The following is a 23,592-nucleotide window of genomic DNA, read 5'->3' as shown; positions in this document are numbered from 1 at the left end:
CATGAAAGAGTGGGTTTTTTATTCACCTCCACCACACTAACTAGGCATAATGATTTCGTTTGCATGTTTAATGTTTCAATTAGGCTGAGCTGGCAGTTGTTGGCAGAGACAACTCCGGTGTAACTTATGAAACAACTACCTGAACTCCACAAAATAGGAATTTCGGGAACATAAAACCAAAAATAAAGCTCAAAAAGTTAAATTATAGTTACAGTAAAACCTCGATAAGTCATCGCGCGAGCTATCAAGAAATTATGACGGCCTAAACAGAGTGGAGACTTAAATGAAGTGTGTAAATTTCTATGTTTATATATTGAAATTAATACTCCATTTATCAAAGTATCAATTAAAACTATTATATTGATCAAATTTATAGATAATAATATTTGATGAATATTTGAACTTTTTAAGCGTTCAGTAATCAAGTTATATTGTATTATGGTTAAATACACCGGTAAACTTACGATTTATACCAGTATTTTTTGAGTAATCTCGAACAAATTGCTAAATTTGGACTTGAGTGTTCCCTCGGCAAATCAAAACATTCATTAGAAAGCCTCCTAACTGGGGAAAAAATGTCTTAATTATCAACAAAGATATTTTGTTTTTTCAAGCTCTAAATTAACGGGGGCCCCCATGAGAGAATTAGATCCACCTCGAACAGTCCCTAACGTTTCAAGAACTTCTGTCCTTTTGTCGGAAAATGAACTTCCTCGGTGTCACTTTCTTTGTTTGAGCTGTTCTTTTTTTTGTACATAAGACTTTTATGGTCACTTCAAACATACACCAGTGTTGTTATCAACATTTCTCTTCAAAGGAAATCATAGAAATCATCTGCTCATCTCTCTCTCAAACTTTTCCATAGTGACGAGTTAATCGAAATTAGTGACGAGTAACCGACGGTGTAATAACATTGTTTTCTATGGAAGTCAGACGAGACCGAACGAAAATGACGATTAAACCGGAGTGATGACTTACAGAGATCCTACTATAGTGAGTTCTTAATTACTTTCTTTCGCTTGAAACGTAGAAGAGAAACACTTATAACTTTTTTTTGGGGGGACGGCAATGTTTTGATTCTTTCCTTAAATAACTTTCAACAAGAGTCGGTCGATTCCTCAGAGGGAGTTTGTGTATTCTCCAAAGATGCAGCTGCGAAAACAAAAATGCTAGACGACAACCAGAATATATTTCTTTTCCTCCGGTAAGAATCTTCCGCTCTTATTTGCTTTGTTTCAAGGACATACATCAGTGTGATTTAGGGTGTTTTTGGGAGAGGGGTAGGGATTCCCACGACCGATGGCTCGTAACACCCTGCGGTCAGGATGGAATCTTATCCGGTAATGGGTTTGTTAGCACATTAGCTGATTGAAAGCGAGGAGACCCATTTTATGATCATTTCGAAAGAGGCTTCGGATTTTGAGGTGAATCATTGAATGGGAAGGAGAATAACTTTGCGGGTGGATACTCTCTTTCTCTCTCAGACAATGTTCCTTTTGAAATACATATACACGCAAGGGATGCGCTATAGGAAATGCGTGTGTTACGCAAACATGACTCTTCTTAATCACCAACGGCTACTTCCCATGCGTATTCTTAACTTGAGTGCCGGGGTATAATTTCAATGGCATAATACTGAATGGTGTTAACGTGAAAGTCTGATATCGCACAAGTTTGGCTCCCCTTCATAAAGTAATTAGTGGTCACATATGAAAAGCTCCGTTTAAATATATTCAATGAGAAATTCGCTGGTAGATGAAACCACAATCTGATGAAACCTCTATCACAAAAGAGACATTGAAAATATTGGACGGGACTCTTTTCTCGTTCCATCATCTCTTCTTGACAAATCTCAAAAACCTATGGACCCTAATGGCATAACCGTTAGTTTTATTAGGGAACCATTTCCTACCGTAGACTTTTTCCAATTGAGGTACATATTTAAGTGAGGGGCTGCATGTGTTGAATATTGTTAGAACTCTTTTATATATTGTATGGCGAAGAAGCAATTGCTCTCTTTCATCAATAATGGCTGCCGGACATCCAATTCAGAAAAAAAAGTAACGTCACAAGTTTATTTACATAAGAGTAGTATAATTTGTGAATTTAAAAAAAAAAAAAGAGTATCAATACGTACATTCTTAACTTTCGTTCCTGTAGGTGGAGCCACTGATACAATATGCATATGCCTAGAACCGTTACGCCAGTTTCCTTGGCGAACAGTGCTAGAGATGCGCATATCAAACTGACGACTTGAGAAAAAGTAGAAGTTCTGTAAAAGAGAATGTTAATACTTAAAACTTTATACTGAATAAAACTACTTCAAAATATTGTAGATAATTTCTCTAATGCATAAGGTGAAATATATTCTCATTTGGAACCGATACACAAATTTTGATGACAGAGTATTTTAAAAGAACAAATTACTTTCTAATTACTAGCGCGCATATAAGACCCCCCCCCCATCCTTTTTTGTATCTTCAAAATAAATGTAAAAAACGTGTGTATATCGCTTTCTCTTATGTGCTAACATTAGGTGTTTGATTGAAGGCACCATACGTGGTCTGAAAGTAAGGGGTATATTTATGTACTAACAAATAATGTGGTAACATTTACACGTTCATTAGCTAAAAACGTATGGATTCTTACAATCTTGACCGATCGTCATTTGTTTTGTCTTTAATGTATCTTTTACTCTCGCTATAGTATAACTATAACTACTTTAACTATATCCGCTAGAGCGGATATTTTTCTGAGTGAAACATATTTCGACTTTCTCTTGGAGAAAATCACCAATCTTCGCCAACTTATACGACGATTCGTTTCGTCTAGACGAGATTTCCTTCTGTATGGGCTCGTGACTAGTTTCAACACAATCTACATTAATTGAGTACAAATTGTTTTTCCAACTCTCTTACTTCGATGCTTACTTCAAAGACGATACGAAATAGCTTCGTGAGTGAGAACAAAAACCAAAAAACTTCTTGTTCGTTCTGTGAATAGGGTTGGGTCACCTTTTATACATCATAATTTTCAGCAGCAGAAGATAAATTGAATTTTTTTATATTTAAGACTTATTTAAGTCTTAATAACTCAAAAATAAATTCGAGAAATTTCAGGATAATACAACGTAACATTCTTGCCATGACTTGAACAAACCTCAACTTCAAAATCCAACGAACATCATTAACCACAGACATGGAAGTCATAGTTTCCGAATGGCTGAAAACAAGGTCGTTTTAACTCCAACAACGAAGGATTTCTACGTCGAAACATGTATAAAGATTGAACCACGAACGTCGCAGTAATCGATGGGATTATTTTAGATTTCGAGAGAAACGTGTAGATATACGAAGCGTCAAAGGGAGAAGTCATTTCACGAACTTACACTTTTCCGATTCGCAATTGGAATTTCGTACGGCAAGTACAACAAACACACGTTCCACAGACTTCGCTTCGCCCTCTTTGGAAATGAGTGCCGCGAGTGGTGGGTGGTCCGTCGTTATTCTCTGAAAACCCTCACCACACAATTCACAACTTCACCACGTTGCCAGCCACCGTGTCGATAGTCTGAGGAGGTGGGGACGAAGTTATTAGATTGACTGATAAATTAACGAGTTTCGGGGACAGTGTTCAATTCCATTATGTATCACCATAGTGCTGCCGTAGCGTCAAGCTGAGAATGAGTTACGGTATGCAAATGTTTGGCGCGGGACTCGGTGCGAATGAATTAGCGAGGCGATGATTGAACACTCTTAGGTTTATACGCATATACACGCACACCCATCATCCTCTTTTAACGTTTAGGGTATGGTCGGCTGCAGAGAGCTCTGTAAACGGCATAACTTTCTCCGGTTGCTAATTCTGCGAATGATTAAAAAGAATTCATTCACTCTCTTTCTCTCTCTATCGACTACAACATGGGAGGGGTTGGCTAACATTTACTCAATGATAATTCAATATATCGCTCGACCTCAGCATAAGATAGCCTTCCTTTCTCTTTCAGGTGACATTGGATATCGATTCTGGAGAGAAAATGGGTATCGAATACTGTTATCATTAAACGAGTTTGGGCTTGTCTATCTTTATGATATTTTCTATCGCATCGAATTAAATGAAACATACTAGATGGATTAAAATTCAGGGTGTTAAAAACTTGTACGAAGTTTTAAGAGGTGTTCGTTGAATTAATTTAAATTGAAATATCTCTCATACACAGTAAAACCTTTCTTTTTCGAAAAACATCATATCTCGAAGAAAAATGAAATCCTGAATTTACTGGAATTAATGAATGCGTTCTTATTTGTCTGTGTTGAAGATTTTTTTTTTTAGTCCTTTTTATGTAGAAGGCTCAGTCACGATGATAGTAAAAAAGTACAAAAATTCGTTTTTTTTTCCAGCATAGATATGGCTTACACCCGCTGGTGAAAGAAACTAACAATAAAAAAAAAATACGTGATGATAGATATACTGTCACTCAATAGATACGACTATATAATTAACGGGACGTACACCGGTACGAGCACATTCCTCGGCGGAATTTATAAAGAATCGGCAGATGGCGGAATGTGTGCTCTGAGGATGTGTGTGTGGCCCCTAACGCCACATTTACCTCGTTCGAGTTGTGATTATGTCGTGATCTTACTGCCGGTGTCATCTGTATTTAGTATTTTCAAGTAAAGATGGTAAATGATTGAATTTTCGTGTTATGTAAGTATCATATATACGGAAGACAAGATAATGGAAGACAAGAATCATATTGAGGGTTAACATTGAACTGACTTGGACACAGATGGAGGTCAAAAAGTACGATTCAACCTGTAGGCAGAAAAAAATCCATAGCCTCTTATCACTTGTAGTGGTGAGAGGTTATGAGCAAATACTATTCATTTGTTAGTCAATTACTGTGAGCAGCTGAAAACTGAATCTTACAACATCGCACTTCCAATAGGAAGAAAAATAGATTTAATGTTTCCTAACGTAAATTATTTCGCGAAGTCTCGGCTAACATCGGAACGCACCGCATTATACTTTCAACAATAATCGGAAACGGATAAAGACCACCCGAGAACACCCTGCATAGAAGTCTTACAGAATTGAACTAATTAATTGTTGGGGAAAATTATCTTGATTTATTTGTCTCTACGATCCAGGATGATCTTTAGAAAATTATTCAGCTAAGATAATGATCACAGGACTTCAGTAGAATATTCAGATTTAGTCAAAAACGTAAAATATATGTTGAAAAATTGGATTTATCTTCACTTAAAATTCATTTGTTTTTTCACCCATGCAAGAATAGTTATGTCTATAATACATCATAATTATATTCTGAACACTAGAAAGACAGATGGAGTCTGACCCCGCGTGCTCGTTTTGCTCCCATACCTCAAACATGAATGATCCAAAGGGTTGGAAATTTCACGACTTTTCCTGAATTATCATCTTTTTATTGCACACGGAAGCTTTTTTTCATCATCTTTCTCAGCGACAGAGATATGAACGGATATCCCTAGAATGACGGAAGGGGGTCACACTGACCCTGTCTTATATTTTGGAGCACATTCATCGTATTATACTGCTAACGTTGTCAAAATTGATTTTGCGAGACCAAAAGACCTCTTTGTGCATCTAATATGTTGTGTAATCCCCTATTCGTGAGACTTTTTATTACCTTTATTCTCGTCAGAAGCTTAGAATACAGTAAAACCGCGTTAAGTCGTCACCCTGATAAGTCGTCACTCCCGTCGTCATTTTTCTTCAGACCCTTCCAGCTCTCATAGATCACAATGTTATTAAACCCTCGTTTACTCGTCGCTAATTTCGGTTAAGTCGTCACTATGAAAAAGTTTGAGAAAGAGGAACAGACTATTTTTATGGCTCCCATTAAAAAAAGAGCTTGTGTTAGCAGCATTGCCATATGCTTAAAAGTCACCATAAAATCCTATATACCCAAACGGAACAGTTCAAGTAACGAAAGTTACGCTGGGGAAGTTCATTTGCCGACTATGGTTTTTGGAACGTTGGGACTATTCAAGCTAGATTTAATTTCTGCCTGGGCTCCATTGGAGAAACTGGACAAACCGCGAGACACCCAAGCTCTGTCGCAAGAAGCAACGTAAGCACTTCGGGAGGGGGGGGGGGGGCAGGGCATCTCCGGCAAAACCAAAATTTATTGATATGTCAAAGATTACATATAGTGCAAGGAAATCAAAAATTATGTGAATCGAAGAATCAAATTAATCAAGTTAAAGCCAAAGTGCAACGCGGGCACGGATAATAAATACTCATAGAAAGCATGGACTCTACTAATTTAGGGCTTGGAATTTGAACAAAATATCTTTGTTGAAAAAAATTTGACATTCTTTCCCAAGTTGAGGTCTTTTGTTTACTTTTCCCTGCCCAGGGCCTCTCCACCAAGTCAAAAGTGTTCGAGATTACTTTGTAGTTGCATCATGAACTACTGATGAAGAATTCAAACACTAAAATTATATTTCAGTAAATATAATTTTTATCATGTGTATATATTGTTTATCATTTTTATTATTTGCATTTTTAATTGGATTGCTGTAGCTTTGAAATATATGACATCCATATTTTTATGGGCATCTTTTTCTCAGCCACCTCGTTGGACATTTTACCTGTTGTGGCGTTGTATTTGTATTTGATTTATATGTAAAATTAATGTGCGATAGTTATGAAGAAAAAATACTTATTCAAAAAGTTGCTCTGTTAGTCTAAATTTAAAATTACGAGTATAAATCAAAGTGTACAGTACATTTCTCCACAATTATTTAAGTAATAAGAGATAAAAAAAAAATAAAAAATTGGTATTATTTTTTCTTTCACAATCTATAAATTTTATTAATATTGTTATTTTGATTCATACTTTAATAAATGTCATATTACTTTAAATTTATACGATTTTCATAACATTGCACATTAAAACTGACTGAACTCGCTTCAAGTCGTCACTCCGCTTAAGCCGTCATAATTTTTCGATAACTTGAGGTGACGACTTATCGAGGTTTTACTGTATTTCATATCTTCAAAAATGGGTGGTTGATGACGTTCGCAATCTTTAAACCCCCCTTCCTACTTGTCATCAAAAGTCAGCAAATCCGAAACCCCCTCCCCCCTCGATGCTGATGTAATACTTGAATGACCCCAAACCTAGAGGCGATTTAACACTGAAATCCTATCGGCAGTATAGAAAATACAAATTCCCCGGTCTCGAGTTTCCTCTACACTGAAACACATCGAGAAAGTTTGCACAAAATTCTTCAAAAATTAAATAATAATAAAAACATATTAGTACATCTCAATAGCTTCCCTCCAAATAAATCTCTGTGTTATAACTCTATTCTATTATAAAAATATTATACCATTCTCTAAAATATATAAATGTTCAAAAATTTCCGGAAAAAAGCTATGGTGGTCATACTGACCCCTGCCCCTTTCTTTCTATTTATAGTCTCCCGACCTATCTTTCTAGTGTTAAATCTAAATCACTCTCGGTATAACAATCGCATGACACGCAATAACCACATACGAGGAGGGGGGGGGGATATTTCAAGACTCTGTAATTAGTCGAACGATGAATCGACAAAACTATTGATGAATTATTCATACCCATACGTCTAATTACGCTATTAATTCAAAACTTTCGCCACTTTTTTGTATTGTTTTTTTCGTGGTTATTAATTGTTGTAGGATTCGTGCCAATAACACGTGATGTGAAACATATGCCGAGGCAATTAATTTCTTAATCAAACGGAGAAAAAGGTCAGAACTATTTCATAAACCATACATAACTATTTCATATATCATTTATACTCGATTTTAGTTCGTTTTAAGTAGGTATATAGTCCATATAAAATATGTTAATTCGACTCTTGCCAACGAATTATGTATAAAATGGAGATAATTAGTTACTAAGCATATAATTGGAACATAGAAACAAAAATGCACATATATATTTGAGAAATGATTGCGAATAAAGAAGATAAAGAAGACCTAATAATATTTAATATTCAGTGTATCTTGTAAGATTTCATTCCGATTTCATTCAGATATGAGAGTAATATAAAAATATGATGAAAAATTGAAGAAATGTGTCGAAATAAATCGAGCATTGGCGTCAAAACGTAGAAACTTGGAAATTTGCCGAATATATTTTTAAATAGAATTATATCCGAATTTTCATGACTTCTTTGAATTATTATGGAATACTTCATTCGCACTTTTTTTTGTAACGCATTGTATGAATTCCTTACAATACTTTATTAACTTGGGTAAAAATGTTGAATCTGTCTATATTTAAACCGTAAGTGAAATTGTGCAAGGGTTGTGCGTAAGTGCTTTGTCACACAGCCGATGACAATAACTATCAGTGTGATAGTGGTATTTGCAATATAAAGCGAGAAACGTACCTAGAGCACGCAATGAGAGAAGTGATGTACAAAACGCAGCACAGAACGTCAGCTCGTCCGACTATACTGCAAACCTATGGGAAATAAAATTGTAATTATAGATAAAGTACAAATAAATCGATACGCAAGTGAAAAATAAGTATTATCCGCTTACTTTTATAAATATCAATCATAGAACATATCACAGGTAATTCTTGATTATTTATATTTATTCGTTTCCGAATAAATCCAAAAAATAAATAAATAAAAGTAGGCATAAACGTCTTTTTCACGTTCTTAGTACCTAAGATCCGAAATGGAGTTATTTAATCATACTATTGTAGAATGTTTTCAATATTTTCGATATGCTATAGTTTCATTATTTCTCTGCATCATAATTTCATTATTTCTCTGCATCATAATTTCATTATTTCTCTGCATCATAATTTCATTATTTCTCTGCATCATAATTTCATTATTTCTCTGCATCATAATTTCATAATTTTCCTCTATAGTAATTTCATAATTTTCCTCTATAGTAATTTCATAATTTTCCTCTATAGTAATTTCATAATTTTCCTCTATAGTAATTTCATAATTTTCCTCTATAGTAATTTCATAATTTTCCTCTATAGTAATTTCATAATTTTTCTCTATAGTAATTTCATAAATTTTATGTGTAATTTCGTAATTTTTCTCTATAGTAATTTCATTATTTTTATGCAATATAATATTATTATTTTTTTTTATTTTATATCTAAATTTCATGAATTTTATGCGTTACAACTTCATTTTTCTGTGTTATAATTTTATTCTATTAAAATGTTATATTTACATCATATTTCAATGTCATATTCTAATTACTTTTCGACGTCATGTTTTAATAATTTTTTGGTGAAATATTTCTATGCATTCTCTCTCTCTCTCTCTCTCTCTTGAAACATTTTGATCAATAATTAGCGAATGCTATTAATTTCTCTGTGAAAATGATACAAAAATTGTTTAGAAACAAAATTGTATTACAACTCGAATTTATACATGCATTTTCATCGGTGCGTATACGAATTCAATATTTTCTATATTATTTAACTAAAAATTTCTTCACTCTGGAAACAGAAAAAATTCACTTTTTCATGATGAGCACCATCAAATGAATATCGAATAAAATTGGAAAAAATAAAATAAAACAACAATTCACACAACGTTAAAACATACAAGTTATATTTCGATCATTCGGAATAAAACTCACAATGGAATTCGCAACCTGTTACGTGTTGTGAAATTGAAACAACGGCAAGAAAGAAAAAGCTGTTCATTACACGCCGTTGTTTTACTTCACTTTTACTTCTTTCTCGCACATCTTCGTGCATAAAATCGAGTTTTCACGCATGATTAATTCTTTATATATTTTTTTTTGTAGAAATTTCATTTTACTTTGTTTTTATTCTGTCTGTTCGGGACCGTTTCTGAAAATCGTGTTGCCAGGCAACAGCACGAAACTAATGCAACACCTTCCCTCGCGCCCTCCTCACCATGGAACCTTCATACGTACATACAGAATGTATAGCAGGGGGGGAAAAAAATGTTTATAATAATAATAATAATCCATGGAATTTTACTCCGAGGCTATTTTGTTATAGAATTTTTCAGGACGAGAACTCACTGAAATTTACCAAGTGCGATAGTTGCGAAACTTCACGCTGCGAGAGAGATACGAGAATTTCCGAGAGAAATAAAGCGGAGTATATACACAAAATAAAATTACTGTGTTTACTGAGCATAGAGCGGCGGCTATCGAATTTCGTTCCCTCTTGACGTGAATAATTAGAGCTGAATTTTCCCTAAGCGGATATGAATTTCAGCAAATAAGCTGTATGGGTGACCATAAAAGAGGCTGGTAGGAAAACATGATTCGTCTCAAATTATTTTACCCTCAATGTGTTTGTAATGTTGAAAATTTCCGTATTATCCCGGATTTTGTCAATGAAATAATTAAATTCATTAAAACGGGACAAATGAAATTCTACCAAGTTTTATACATCTCAGGAAAAAAACGTCATGTTTGAACGCACCGATTCAAGTATCCAATAATTCCAAATAGCCTATTCACATCTAATCTGACTACTGCTATTACTGACCCGTACTTGCGGCTCGGAGTAAATATTGTGCGGAATTTCTAACGAATTGGTAAATGACGGAACGTGTCGATATACCTCGTGGTAAAAGCGTTGCCCCTACGTGCTTCTGTTGTCAGAGTCACGCTTGTTCGTGCTAGTGTATGTTTGAAAGTTCGTGTTACGTAAGTATCGTATTAAAGGACTGCCTGCTCTCTCTGCAGGAGGACCTTTTGAAATCAGAGACCGGATCAAACTTGCACCTTGGAGTTGTAAAACAGTTAGTCTGACTACTACTACTACTACTACTACTAAACCATAGATGCACCCAGGGCCGTCATTTCAACTTTTTCCGCCGGGGGGGGGTGGTAAAGAACATGTACTCAATGTATTTATAATTATACAGCTGTATATATATACCATTTTTAGCGTATTTTCAAAAGCCAGGGGGGCAACGGCCTCTCCCTGACCCCCACAAATGACAGGCCTGGATGCACCTCGTCCAAATTTCTCTGTGGAATTTCTAAGAAATTGGTGCATGATGGAACGTGCGTGTACGTGTTGTAAAGTTTGTCAAAGTCTAATGCTTGTTATGCATAATGATTTCTTTCAAACCGAGCACAGCTCAGGTCTATCACCATGTATCAGTGATTTCCTACCTAGTGAGTTGTGCCGGAAGTGTAACTGTGAGTGTGTATACCTAACAGTCTGAGTGCTTATGTAATATTGAGTTTGATTTTTCAGTGTTGCCATCTATATTTCAGAAGTGAAGTGAGTGATGTGTTATGATTGAATTACATTTGCACTGATTGTAGGTCTGTTTCTCTCTGTGGCGAGACTTTTTAAAAGTAAGATCGGCTCACATTCGCGCCTTGAAGTTGGGAGTCACATAAAACCAACTTCAGCTGACCACCACTGTGGTGAGGGTGGGGTGCTGACCCAGGACTTCGCGACGCGAGTTTGTATGACCACTCGACCACAATATATGTGTAGGGCTGCCATCTGCCAGCAATGTTTCTAACTATGAGTGAAGTGCAATTATTGAATAATTGTGCCGTTGTACGTACAGGCATGTTGCTCTCAGTGGCGAGATTTTTCAAAAGGGGGGGGGAGATCGGCTCGCATTCGTGCATCGCCATTCTTCTAATTTGATTGCCCAACTCTCTTCAAATCATGTAGTAACCGGACAAAAAGGTAGACCTCCATGCAGTATCCAATAAGACAGCCACTAAACTCTTTGAATATTCATACGGTGCAGTTTTCTCTTCTTGACATTCGATACGAAATTGATGCTGGTCTGGTCTGCTGGTGAAATTGATGAAGAATTTTTTATTGAAAATTTTCAGCACAGCAATTTCGTAGGATTACAAAGCGCAGACGATATCTAGGGCTGATCCTTTTTGTGTCTGTTGGAATCTTTTCATTCATTCATTTTTTTCGTTTTGAACCATTTGAAGAATTCGTTTTTCTTTACTGCCGATTAAAGCGATTAACAATGTTACATAACACTAGCTCCATTTCATTAATTTTATTCATATCGTAGGAACACAATCACATTTTAGAAAATTTTAAAAGTCATAATTTCTTCCTACTTTTATCCGCATATATTTTTGTGACCTACTTATACAACTGACGCGCTTATGCATGAAGTCATGTTTTTATGCTATGAAAGACTCAGTCTTAAGACGCGAAAATGAGATTTTGAGATGTGCCAGTAATAACCTAGGCACCCGTAAAGGGGAGCGAACGAATCTCTCATTTTTGAATAAAGAAGAGGTTTGCTTTCCCAAGTTTTGAACCAGAAATCGTTGTAAAAAGGATAGGGAACAGTGACTGACTATAACGATAACGTTACATTTTTGCTGAGATGACGGATTTTGCGTTATAGTATTACATGGAGCACTAGTCCTTGCCAGCGTGTCGCCCGAGTGGCATGGCGGTAAGATGCTCGTGTACCAACGTGAAGGTTGCTGTCACGGTCCTAGGTTCGAATCCGAGATAGGATATAGATAAGATATTCTTCCTACTTGAGGCGACCACTGATAGACAGACGTTTTCAACCCATCTCGTTAATTGCGATATGGCCAGAGATAGTGTTTGGTGAAGTAGTGCTTGCTAGCAGATTTGTATAGAACCCGAGTGGCAAGATGCTCGTCTTCCACTATGAAAGTTACCGTCAATGTCCACGGGTTCGAATCCAGGTGAAGCATCAGAAACAACTGCTTTACCTAAGGAGCCTGGGGTGACCACAGATAGATGGCGCCTTCTTTTCCCACCCAACTCCACTGCTCCGAAATTTTCGTATGGCGATATATGACCGAAGTTGGTGTGCAGTATAAAGTAGTAGCAGATTTGTAGATGATTGTTTAAGCGGGTATTCTGGAAGAGGTTTTCCTTCATAAGGAGAAGAGCATATATTTTTTAACATAAATTAATCGTATCTAAATAATCTTTAAAAAAATTGAAGATTCAGTTTGATCACATGCTAATAAAATGCAATGACATTTTCAAATACTGAAGTAGTTACAGCTCTTCTGTATTATGTTTTTCAGGACTGTTTTTCAGGTGTGCAATCAAACTAAAATTAACGACTATGGTGGATCTCTTTCAACATGAATGCATGCACCTCTCTTACTATGCTTCATTAAGAAATATCAATACATCATATTACAAAAATTAACGAATAAAAAATTTAATACGCGTATCGAAAAAAAGAGGGTAATAATAACACAAATTTAAAAATCCTAGGCTTGTAAAATTGTGGGAAGAAATGGTGGAATATATTATTCCTTCTAGAGGCATTGAGCAAGTGTATGACGTTTCTTGCGGGAAGAAATGGATGAAATAGAAAGATAGCGGGGAAAGAAAAAACGAACACCAGTTGTCAGTAACTGTCATCCCAGCATGAAACTTAGCAAAGAAAAGGGCGTCCAATTACTAAGGGATTACGACGAAAAAGCGTCGGTACCGAATGCAGTGGTAGTGCAGACAGTCACAAGGTAATGATTTGCTTGTGGCTTCTCAATGAAAGGCAAGAAAATTGGGGAAAAGGAATTCGAAGTAAAAAAAGATTTCAGACGAGGAAAGAGTGGGTGTCTATAGGCCAGAACCTAAAGACATGGACATGAGTACTGAGTAGGAAAGTGATGGGATCGTGGAGAAGGACGGATAATCCTCAAAGAAGACTAAAGATTTGACGAAAGAGACAGGACTACTTTCTCAAGCATGTGGGACATTCAACTAATATATATATATATATATATATATATATATATATATATATATATACACACACACACACACACACACACGCTCCAAGGTTGAAATAGTCAGTTTCCATAGCTTAGATGGTAGAGCACTCGTCCGGCAAGCGAAAGACCAGGGATCGAGTCCCCCTGGGGGCAGAGATAAATTTTCTTCCTTGTAATCTTCATCTCCACAAATAACAAGTCTTTCAATGAATCTTGTAAGAAAGACGTGCCGTAACATGGGGCTGAATTTGAGAGTTTATTGAGAAAAACTCATGAGACATAGCAAACATGTACAATTATTTTTGAAAGTGATGCTGATAATTCCAAGATGATGTGAGAAAACAGGTATATTACCATAAAAAGCCATTACAATTTTTTCTTTGTGTAAATTTTTGAGCTTTCTGAAATTGGTCCAAAGTAACCCATACGAGCGGGTTACTTTGCACCACAGATTATGATGATTATTTCAAGGCAAGATAATACTTTGGATCAATGTCGACCCAGTTAAAATTTATTGTATTAGTACATAGTACCGTGTTTCTCCGAAAATAAAACCCGGTGTTATATTAATTTTTTCTCCAAATAAGGAATGCACTAGGGCTTATTTTCGGGGTAGAACTTATATTAGGAGCACCTGAAAAACCACGTTGTTTACTTATGACAACTTCATTCATTGGGTAGCCAAAATACATCATATTGCTTTTTTATTTATTGTTAGACAGTAAATCGCTGTTAGCAAACGATCATCAAGATGAATCCGTAATCTAATGAAGCCACGAAGAAATGTTCAAGATCTTCAACAGTGCTCAAGAGTGAATTAGACTGGGTGGATTGAACTGTTCGAGTGGAATGGAATGCTCCTCCCTTCTGCCATACAATCCTTGGTCGATCAAACTTCAGATTGTGCCTTTTGCGATTAGACTTTATACAACTTTCTACGATTGTTTAATATTGGGGCGCGTTGCACTTTATTTTAATTAAGATGCACAATATGCAATCTTTGACATATGAATAAATTTTGGTTTTGTCAGAGATGTCCGGGTTACCCCTTGGGTCGAAGTGCTTACGTCCCTTCTTTCAACAGAGCCAGGGTGTCTTGGGGTTTCTCCAGAAATTTTCTTCATTTTGCTTTGATAAAAGTGAAAGTCTCAGATCTGTCTGTTTACGCAGGTGTTTATCGCCCGTCCAAGGATGCCTGATTTGGTACTAACGACAATTTAATTATAGTTTATATTATAATTTATTTCAAGTGCACAGTAAAACCTCTCTTGATGCACCCCTTAGATGCAGTAATCATTTTTTAACGGCAAAATAATAATTCCCCCAGTATAATAAAAGCATGGATTTTAGATCCCTGATTAACGGTCACCACTGTTTCACATACGAATTTTTTGATACCTCCGGTTCCTACAAAAGAGAGGTTTTACTGTATTAATTTGAATGAAATCGTTCATTACAGCATTTTTGCGTCTGATTGACGATTTTAACTAAGGCTTATTTTCGGGGTAGGGCTTACATTAGGAGAATCCTGAAAAATCATGTTAGGGCTTATTTTTCGGGAAACACGGTACTACAGGAAACTGAGAGGAAATGGATTTTCTTGGTCTTGATGAAATCAAAATTTACCAAAGTGCAACTAATCTCATTTAAAGTGTAAAATAGGCAACTAATATCAATGGAATCTGATAATATCAGAAAAAAAAAGAGACAAGCAATGTTAATTTTGAACGTAATAAGATTGACGTTGAATTAAGCATAAAACGAAATTAGAAAAAACTACTTTCGATTCTCACGATATTTCGGGTGGTGAAAATTGGCTCCAGTTTTCCACTACCATCAAATAATCGAGCACATAATGTAAATAATTATTCACATGCCGATTATAATCTGTGAAGGGGGCGGTAGCCCAGGTCGATAAGATACTCGCCTAAAGTACCAAAGGATGTTTAGAGGTGTCACGAATTCGATACCCGGGTTTGTCCTTGTCAGAAACTTTCCTAACACAGGGGTGCAACATAAACGCTGATATAACCCCAGAAACTACCGCAGGAAGTTTCACATCGAGGGGTGAGAACACCTACCTCTCGGGGAGTATAAAAAATGATGCCATTCGGAATCGGCAACAAATTGTAGGTCCAATTAGCCTTCGTTCGTGTGCAGGAAATGACCGTAGTGCGAAAAAAAATGATCAATGATAATCATTAAATTACACATTTTATAGGTATGATTTAAACGAAAAATTATTTTCTTATATTTTTATAATTTTAACGATAAACCTGGGTAATTTGTACAACCTATTTCTGAATGGAACACGTTTTCCTATCGTACTTACTTTGCACTAGCTAAAAATCGTAAGAAAGCATATTTCACAGATAAAAGATATGGCATTTTACTAGAGAATTAAATAATATATGCGTGCTGGTTAAAGAGTTCAAAAAGTAGAAAAAAAAATCGGGAGTGCCTTCCTTCTAGGAATTATGGTATTTACGCACTCCTCCATCTCGATGTCGAACATAAGTTATATTAAGAAAGCATTGGAGAATTCTGAGAATAGCCTTTCTTCGAATTTTAACGCTTGAAAACCGAAAATACAAAATATACAACTCTTTCATAAACCGTGATGATTTACTTTTGCATACAGTTTACATAGCAGGTAAGTTATCGTTTACAAAATCACATACGATCCATCTCAGTAGTGAAGAGAACTTCGCAAGCGTAGTTACTGGGGATATGTCCACCAAATTATCTTCCCCCACCATAGAATGATCATTATAATCAAGCTTGTACACAAAACTTACAACGAATTTTCTTTATTTGGTTTATCCCTGAATCAAGATAGAGAAAAATAAGAAGGACATTTCTCGAGACCGTAACACGTCGGTTTAAGCAACCATGCTACGTACATCGATAAATCAATGAAAATAAACGATTTGAGACAGAGAACCGCGAACACCCTTCTTTCCAACTTCGTATCATGACAAGGCAAATAATGATAAATCCATGTTGCACATGAAATAATGTCAATATCAAAGGTTTGCATAGTAGGAACCTCCTCATGAATAGCGAACAAAAATGCTCGATCAAACACAACGTACATAAACGCGCACGGATAACAACATACAAAGAGTATATTGACGGAGTAGCTCTTTTTTCGGGAGACACATATCGGGACGCAGTTGGATACGGTGGAAAAAAAAATGGCGTAAAAGGAATCGGTGTTGACAGGTGGCGATGAAATATACGGAGTATTTAAGCTAGTGAGCTATTGATTGCAACGAAAACAGTTCAACATCTGTGAACTTCGGAGAGAGAGAGAGAGAGAGGGAAAATCCGAGCCAAAACTTAAGCGGACAAACTTTAAAGTAAATCGATATAGAGTCGAAAGGATTAAGAAAAGAAAACGAAAAAATAATAAGAAAATTGGAGTGCGAATAACGAAATTGAGTGTCTGCGTTGAACAAATTAACGTGAGAGAGTTCAATAAGAAGGGAGAGAGAGAGAAAGAGATTTATACGAAACTAAATTAAAGGGATCCGAAGGGAGTAATTGAGAAGTTAAGATCTCCTGTGCCTGCCTGCCTGCCCTTGCAACGTTCGCTGGCAATGACTTTTCACGAGAAGAAGAACGAACGAACGAACCAAGTCAATGTTTCAACGAGTGAAATTAAGTGGCAAGTGAGAAGTAATTTTCTTATTTTTACGCCTTTTTTTCCTGCAAGAAAATGAGTTAGAAGGATAAAAATAAAAATGTACAAAATGGTACGTTTCTCTATCGTGATGTCCTAATTTATCTCGTTATTTGTAATGAAGGCTGAGAAAAAAAAAAAGCACTTCGGAGAAAGATAAACTGTGCTCTTTCTTTTATGCTGATGATGGTGATGTGATGATTATTGCACAATACGATTATCACGGGTTTTGTTGTAAGAATGTTATTTGTGTATTTCTTTTCCTTCCAGGCGCTGGAGGTAATTACTTGAAATTTGCCGATTTTTCCGAATTAACGTTTCTAATCGGAATGCTTTGTATTTTTATCCATGTGCGTACTAGGTATATTCTGAGATGATGAAAAATTGGCAGATAAATTTTTATTCGAAATATTATTTATTGATTAATATGCACGGGGAGGGTCAGATAGAAGCTCTGCCGGCTTGTGAAGGGCCGTGCGGGTAGCTGCGATGAATTAATTTTTACGAATCTCGGGAAATCTGATTTGTTTTCAGTATACGTGCTTCATATCTGCTTTTCTGCTGTTTTATATGTGTTTTGGAGACGGGGGGGGGGGGGAATGGTTGGTCTCTATGACGTTCTGTTACTAATATTACAGCACTATCTAACCGTGCATGCACCTCGTTAACATTCCTCTATGGAATTTCTAACGAAATGGTTCATGCCGCAACGAGATGCGTGTGCGCGGGCTCATGTATGTGTGGTCGCAACGTATTTCTGTTGTCCGTGCAGTGCTTGTTTCATGTCATGCTGCTGCTGCCATCGGTCCTCCATATTCTTAAGTGACGATGGCAATGCATGAACTTTCATGTCATGAAAGCATCATGTCGACGATCTGCCTCCCTGCAAAAACACTTTTTTTTTTCAAATTGGGGGTAGTGTCGCAATCTATCCTTACAGTTGGAAAACTACAGGAAACCAACTTCAGCCGACTACCACTGTGACACCAAAGGGGTACGAACTTGGATTCTCGCGATGAGAGTCCAGCAAAGAATCCCACGCTACCGCACAGCGATCGCAGCTTCGCTATTATTATTTACTACTCAACTACACATTGTACGTGCAGGAACATGTTACGTGTAACCATGGCCCTAACATTAAAGTTAAGAGTTTAAAGAATGAAATGGCAACACCTAAATTTCATCGTGAAATCGCAACAATCACAGAACCACCAATAGCGCAAAATTTCGTTTCAAATATAGATCTGTATAAAATTCCCCAAAAATTCGCGAAATAAAACATGGATAAAATAAGGTTTTCACGGCAAGTGTCCCTATTGCCAACATCCACCGTAAATTTCTCGCAAAAATACGAGAAAAAACGCTTTGCAAACTTATCTGGCTGGAAATAATCGTTCACTGATCTACTGATGCCAATACAGATCAGTCTGAGTGAGTGTTCGTCAATTTTTTTACAATTGTGGACCGCTGAAAGTAATTGAACAATTTCGCGAACAGGGAAAAAAGTAAATGAGATAAATAATTTTATATAGGCAAAAACTTAAATAAATTGCAGAAATAATTTGAGAACGTGTGAAAAATAAATAACAAATAGAAGCAATAATATTTGAGGACATGCAAAAAATAAACTAATAGGGAAAACAATCGTGAACCAAATAAAAATAAATGAATAAGGTAATTAATTAGAGAAAGCGCAAAAAATAAATAAACATTAGAAATATTTTTTTTATATACGACAAAAAAAAAAAAAAAAAAAAAAAAATTAAAGGGAGAAATAATTCACAAATCTGCTCACACACATTTATAAGATCTAAACAAAATCCCTATATAGGAGACTGTAATACTTATTAAATCTAAGTTTATGTAGCGACTGTATTAATTGGGTGAAATATTTCACGTACCGGCTCTTCTCCACGGACCAGCGGGTGGAAAACAATGGTCTAGATGTCGGAATCCAGCTTCTCTCATTCATATAACCACTTTTCAAACTGGACGTTCGCTCTCCGATACTGTCGTCGTGAAGTCATGTCTTACTAAGAAATATCCCTCCAAAACACGCAAACTACAAGCTAACAAGCCCGGAGAGCATTTGGGGCAGCAAAGCAAGTAGTTTTACGCTCTCCCGTTGCAAGTTCTAACCAAGTCTAATAAATAATTCGAAACGTATCTCAACCCTGAGGAAAAGATCTTTCCAGCAGAGGAAAAATAGTTCTAAATACCTCTCTAGACCATGTTCTAGACTTTTCCTAGAAGCTCCTTCAAACACCTTGTTTACACCTTCGGCACTCCGTAGACCACGAATATTATTTCAGAGGTTTCGCCTAAACGGAAATGTGGCAAAACCCTGCCAAGTGTTCTATTAAATTAACGTGAAAGGAAGCAGTGAAGGAAAAGTGTGAAAATGTTTGGTTACCACTTCTCCATAATTTCGGAGAGTTATAGAAAATTGTCCGGCTAGTAGATATTGCTTATTGTTATATAAGGCTTGTAATAGTAATTTTTGAATTCAGTTCAACTGCATGGTAGTGCAGGCGACTTTTTATATCCCGTATTCATTTGCGCGTGATCTTTCAACAAACTTGCGATTTTCATGACCAAAGTACTAACTGGTTTTTTCTCTCTCTATGCTATAAAATAGAGGTATTTGTTCAAGTTTTTGTAAACGGTTATTTCTCCATGCAAATCGAAGCTCTCACCAATGAAAAAAAAAAAGAAAACTTTTGAAAGAATATATGCCTGAAGTTGAAAATCATACGAGTACTGAATCAGGGTTTGTAATAATGATTTTTACAATAATGATAAAGAAATTAAGTTGCAAGCAGAATTTCTTTACTTTCTTTAGTTCCTCTACTTCAAGGAGAAGCAAACAATAAAAATCTATAGTACAACATTTGTATGCTTCAGTAAAATGTCTCTCTTGAAATTTTCTGCTTGATCTTACTATCAGATGCTTCGATAGAAATGTTATGAAATAAGACGCAACACACAGAAATCAGATCAGCTTTAAATCTAAATATTTGATGATAAAGTTAAATTACGAACTTTCCCAGACTCTAAATATCGTTTGTGAAAATTGTACATCGGGCGATCAATTAGGTGTTGGCACCTTCGAAATTGTAGAATAGCTTTAGGGTATTAAAATACAAACAATTTGTACAGCCCAAATACACTTGAGCTGAGACTTTGCATAGCAAATATATGGAGTAAAAAATTGAAAAACAAAAAGATTCATCCCTGGGCCCACGACTTTCTATTTGTACTACAGTCAGATCTAGGTATAACGTCATACGTGGAGATCCAATAAACATGGCATTTGCAAGTATGACTAACGTGTTATTTTTAAGAAAAAAACATTTTCAAAAAACCGACCTTATACGCGAGGTGAAGATAAATGTGAAAGTACAGCAGAGTTGAGAATCATTTCACATGATTAATCATATGTATGTCCAAATAAAATTTTTTGTGCTTTATGTTTCACGGGAAAAAAATAATATATATATATATATATATATATATATATTTTTTTTTTTCTCTCTAATCACTGGTTGAATGTGAGCGGAACCCAAAATTTGTATGCGTAATATTCGGTAAGATTGATCGCTTATCCTTACACGAAAAAGAACTTTTAATATTGATCTCAAGGACGAGAGTAACAGAAATTACAATAAAGACGTTGAGCTCGTTTTTCTATACCGCATTATAGAACATCGCATCGGATTCAAGTAAAAGATTCTTTTCTTCTCTTTCTCTCCCCGATTCCGAACAGCACAAAGCACATCGAAAATACTATACGTATATATGTATATAGCGCATCCATACATAACAGAATCCTCCAAGAACTTCCTCCAAGTATAGAGAAAGCCAAGATCAAAATCAGATTAGGAGCACATCTCTTCCCTTGTGTGTGTGTATGTGTGTGTGTGCTGTGTTGGAATCGGTTGGGCAATATGCCAGAGAAGACCTCCGCCACATAACCGATACCATTTACATGTCTTCTGGGGGCATTTACTGGGAGATGGATTGTGGCAACCGATGCGGGATCAACATCCGTGGAACGAAGCAGTTTTCCTCCTTCTCTTCCGAAATTGAGGCTTCCGGTTGGCTTGTCCCATTTCCAAGATAGTAAGTGGCAAGTTTGAAGTTCCGAAGCAGTGGCGAGTAATGCTTTCCTCCGAATAAACCTCTCCTTTTACAATAGTGCCAGACACAGACAGAACTTAATAAATATAAAGCAGCATATCGAAGAACGTGATCCGAAGGACGAGTAAATGTCACAAGTAATGCCGTATTCGGTACTAAAATCATCCAAGTGTTTGTTTGTATGGACGTATATATATATATATATATATATACAATTTTCTGTATGGTATATAGGTGAAACCTCAATGAAACGATACTCGATACAACGATAAATCCCTCCAGAATGACATTTTTTTTCCTTTCAAATCTTTTTCGGAATAGCTAATAGTTAAATGTGTGAAACTCCTGTCGATACAACGATATTCTCTACTATGACAAATCCCTGCATAAATGCTTTTTTTTTGACGATATTCGAAAACCGCTATAATTTCCAGTATATGTTGGAATTCCTAAGCAGTTTTTTGTTCGTTTGACGGTCTTTAATAACACAACGGTATTTTGCAAAAACCTACTCTCCGAAAATGTTAATGAAGTTGCGGGAAGCTACTTTTTATGTAACACGAAAAAGTGTTGTACTATTTTACAGGGTGAAATAATTCTAAAAATTATTTTCATCAACTAAAATCAATTAGAATATTTTGGCGCGAGTCAATACAATGGTGCCCGAGTGGCATGGTGGTAAGATGCTCGTCTACCATCGTGAAGGTTGTTGTCAGGGTCCCGGGTTCGAACCCAATGGAGGATATAGATACGATATTTTCCCAAACGAAATCGAGGCGACCACCGATAGACAGCACCTTCACTTCCAACCCACTAATGGCAGTAATGGCAGTAAATTGCAATATAGCGATATGGCCATAGTTGGTGTTTGGTGAAGTAGTAGTCAATACAATGCAACTTAGATAATTCCAATTTCGGATAATTCGAACCTTTATGAACTCTCCTTGAGTTTTCCACGTAAACTAACGTTAAAACTTATTGATTAATTCGAACTTTCTAATTTTTGACCAAAACAATCATAATTTTTGTATGAGGAAATGTTAGACGTCGACCAGGGCAAGGTCGGCCACGCGCCACTAAAGCAACTGATAACCGTTATATACGGTTAACAGCCCGTCGAAACAGAACAAAGAATGCTACGCAGCTGCAAAGACGGTTGCTCTTGGCAACAGGACGAAGGGTGTCCAGCCAAACAGTACGTAATCGGCTTCATGAGGGAGGACTCTATGCACGTAGGCCAATGGTCTGCATTCCGTTGACCCCACGCCACCGTGCGGCCCGAAGAAGATGGGCTGCTGAACATCGAGATTGGGAGCAACGTGATTGGAGCCAAGTGCTGTTTACAGACGAGTCCCGATTCAGTCTGGAGTGTGACACCCGACGTGTTCTGGTATGGAGGAGCAGGGGCACTCGAAATAACCCCACATTCGTTCGTGAAAGGTCACAATACAGACGAGCTGGTTGGATGGTATGGGGTGGAATCAGCATAGGCGGACGTACGGACCTGCATATCATTCGGAATGGCACTTTGACGGCCCGAAGGTATGCAGACGAGATACTGCGACCTCATGTCATCCCTTACGCTGGAGCCATTGGAGATTCCTTTGTTTTCCAGGATGATAATGCCCGACCGCATAGAGCTCGTCTGGTGGAGAACATGCTCTGCTTGAAGCTGAAGCAATACAGCTTATGGAATGGCCAGCGTGCTCTCCTGACCTGAATCCAATCGACGCATTGCTGCACGACCAAGGCCGCCTGTTACTGTCCGAGACTTGCAGATTGCACTTCTTGAGGAGTGGAACAGTATTCCCCAAAGTCTGATCGATAACCTCATCGCATCCATGGCAAACAGGTGTGCAGCAGTCTTAGCTGTTCGAGGAGACCACACGCCCTATTAAAACTCATGCATCATGTCTAAACAGTACTTTTTTTTATCGTTTACATGTAACCAAATTGTTGCCCTAAATCATCTTTTCATGTTTTTTCCATAT

General features: G+C 36.6%; 1 protein-coding gene across 2 annotated transcripts in view; it reads right to left on the bottom strand.

The window, feature by feature from the left end:
• LOC149075845 (protein O-mannosyl-transferase TMTC1-like) overlaps positions 1 to 23,592 on the bottom strand; it is a 198,467-nt gene that overhangs the window by 115,739 nt on the left and 59,136 nt on the right. For both annotated transcript variants that reach the window (XR_016194023.1, XM_089243364.1), the window contains exons 3-4: positions 8,433 to 8,506; positions 2,138 to 2,272 (exon numbers count right to left, since the gene is read on the bottom strand). Coding sequence is in view for 1 of the 2 variants with exons in the window: in XM_089243364.1 (XP_089099490.1) it covers positions 2,138 to 2,272; positions 8,433 to 8,506 (209 nt within the window). In the remaining variant the exon portion in view is untranslated. The remainder of the gene's footprint in view (positions 1 to 2,137; positions 2,273 to 8,432; positions 8,507 to 23,592) is intronic.

Source organism: Pholcus phalangioides, unplaced genomic scaffold (genome assembly GCF_987345545.1).
Source record: "Pholcus phalangioides strain wild (caught in Gottingen) unplaced genomic scaffold, Ppha-v1.0 ptg000015l_1, whole genome shotgun sequence".
NCBI classification, from domain to species: Eukaryota; Metazoa; Arthropoda; class Arachnida; order Araneae; family Pholcidae; genus Pholcus; species Pholcus phalangioides.
Note: the sequence above shows the minus strand (reverse complement) of the source record. Positions and strands in the feature narration are given on the sequence as shown.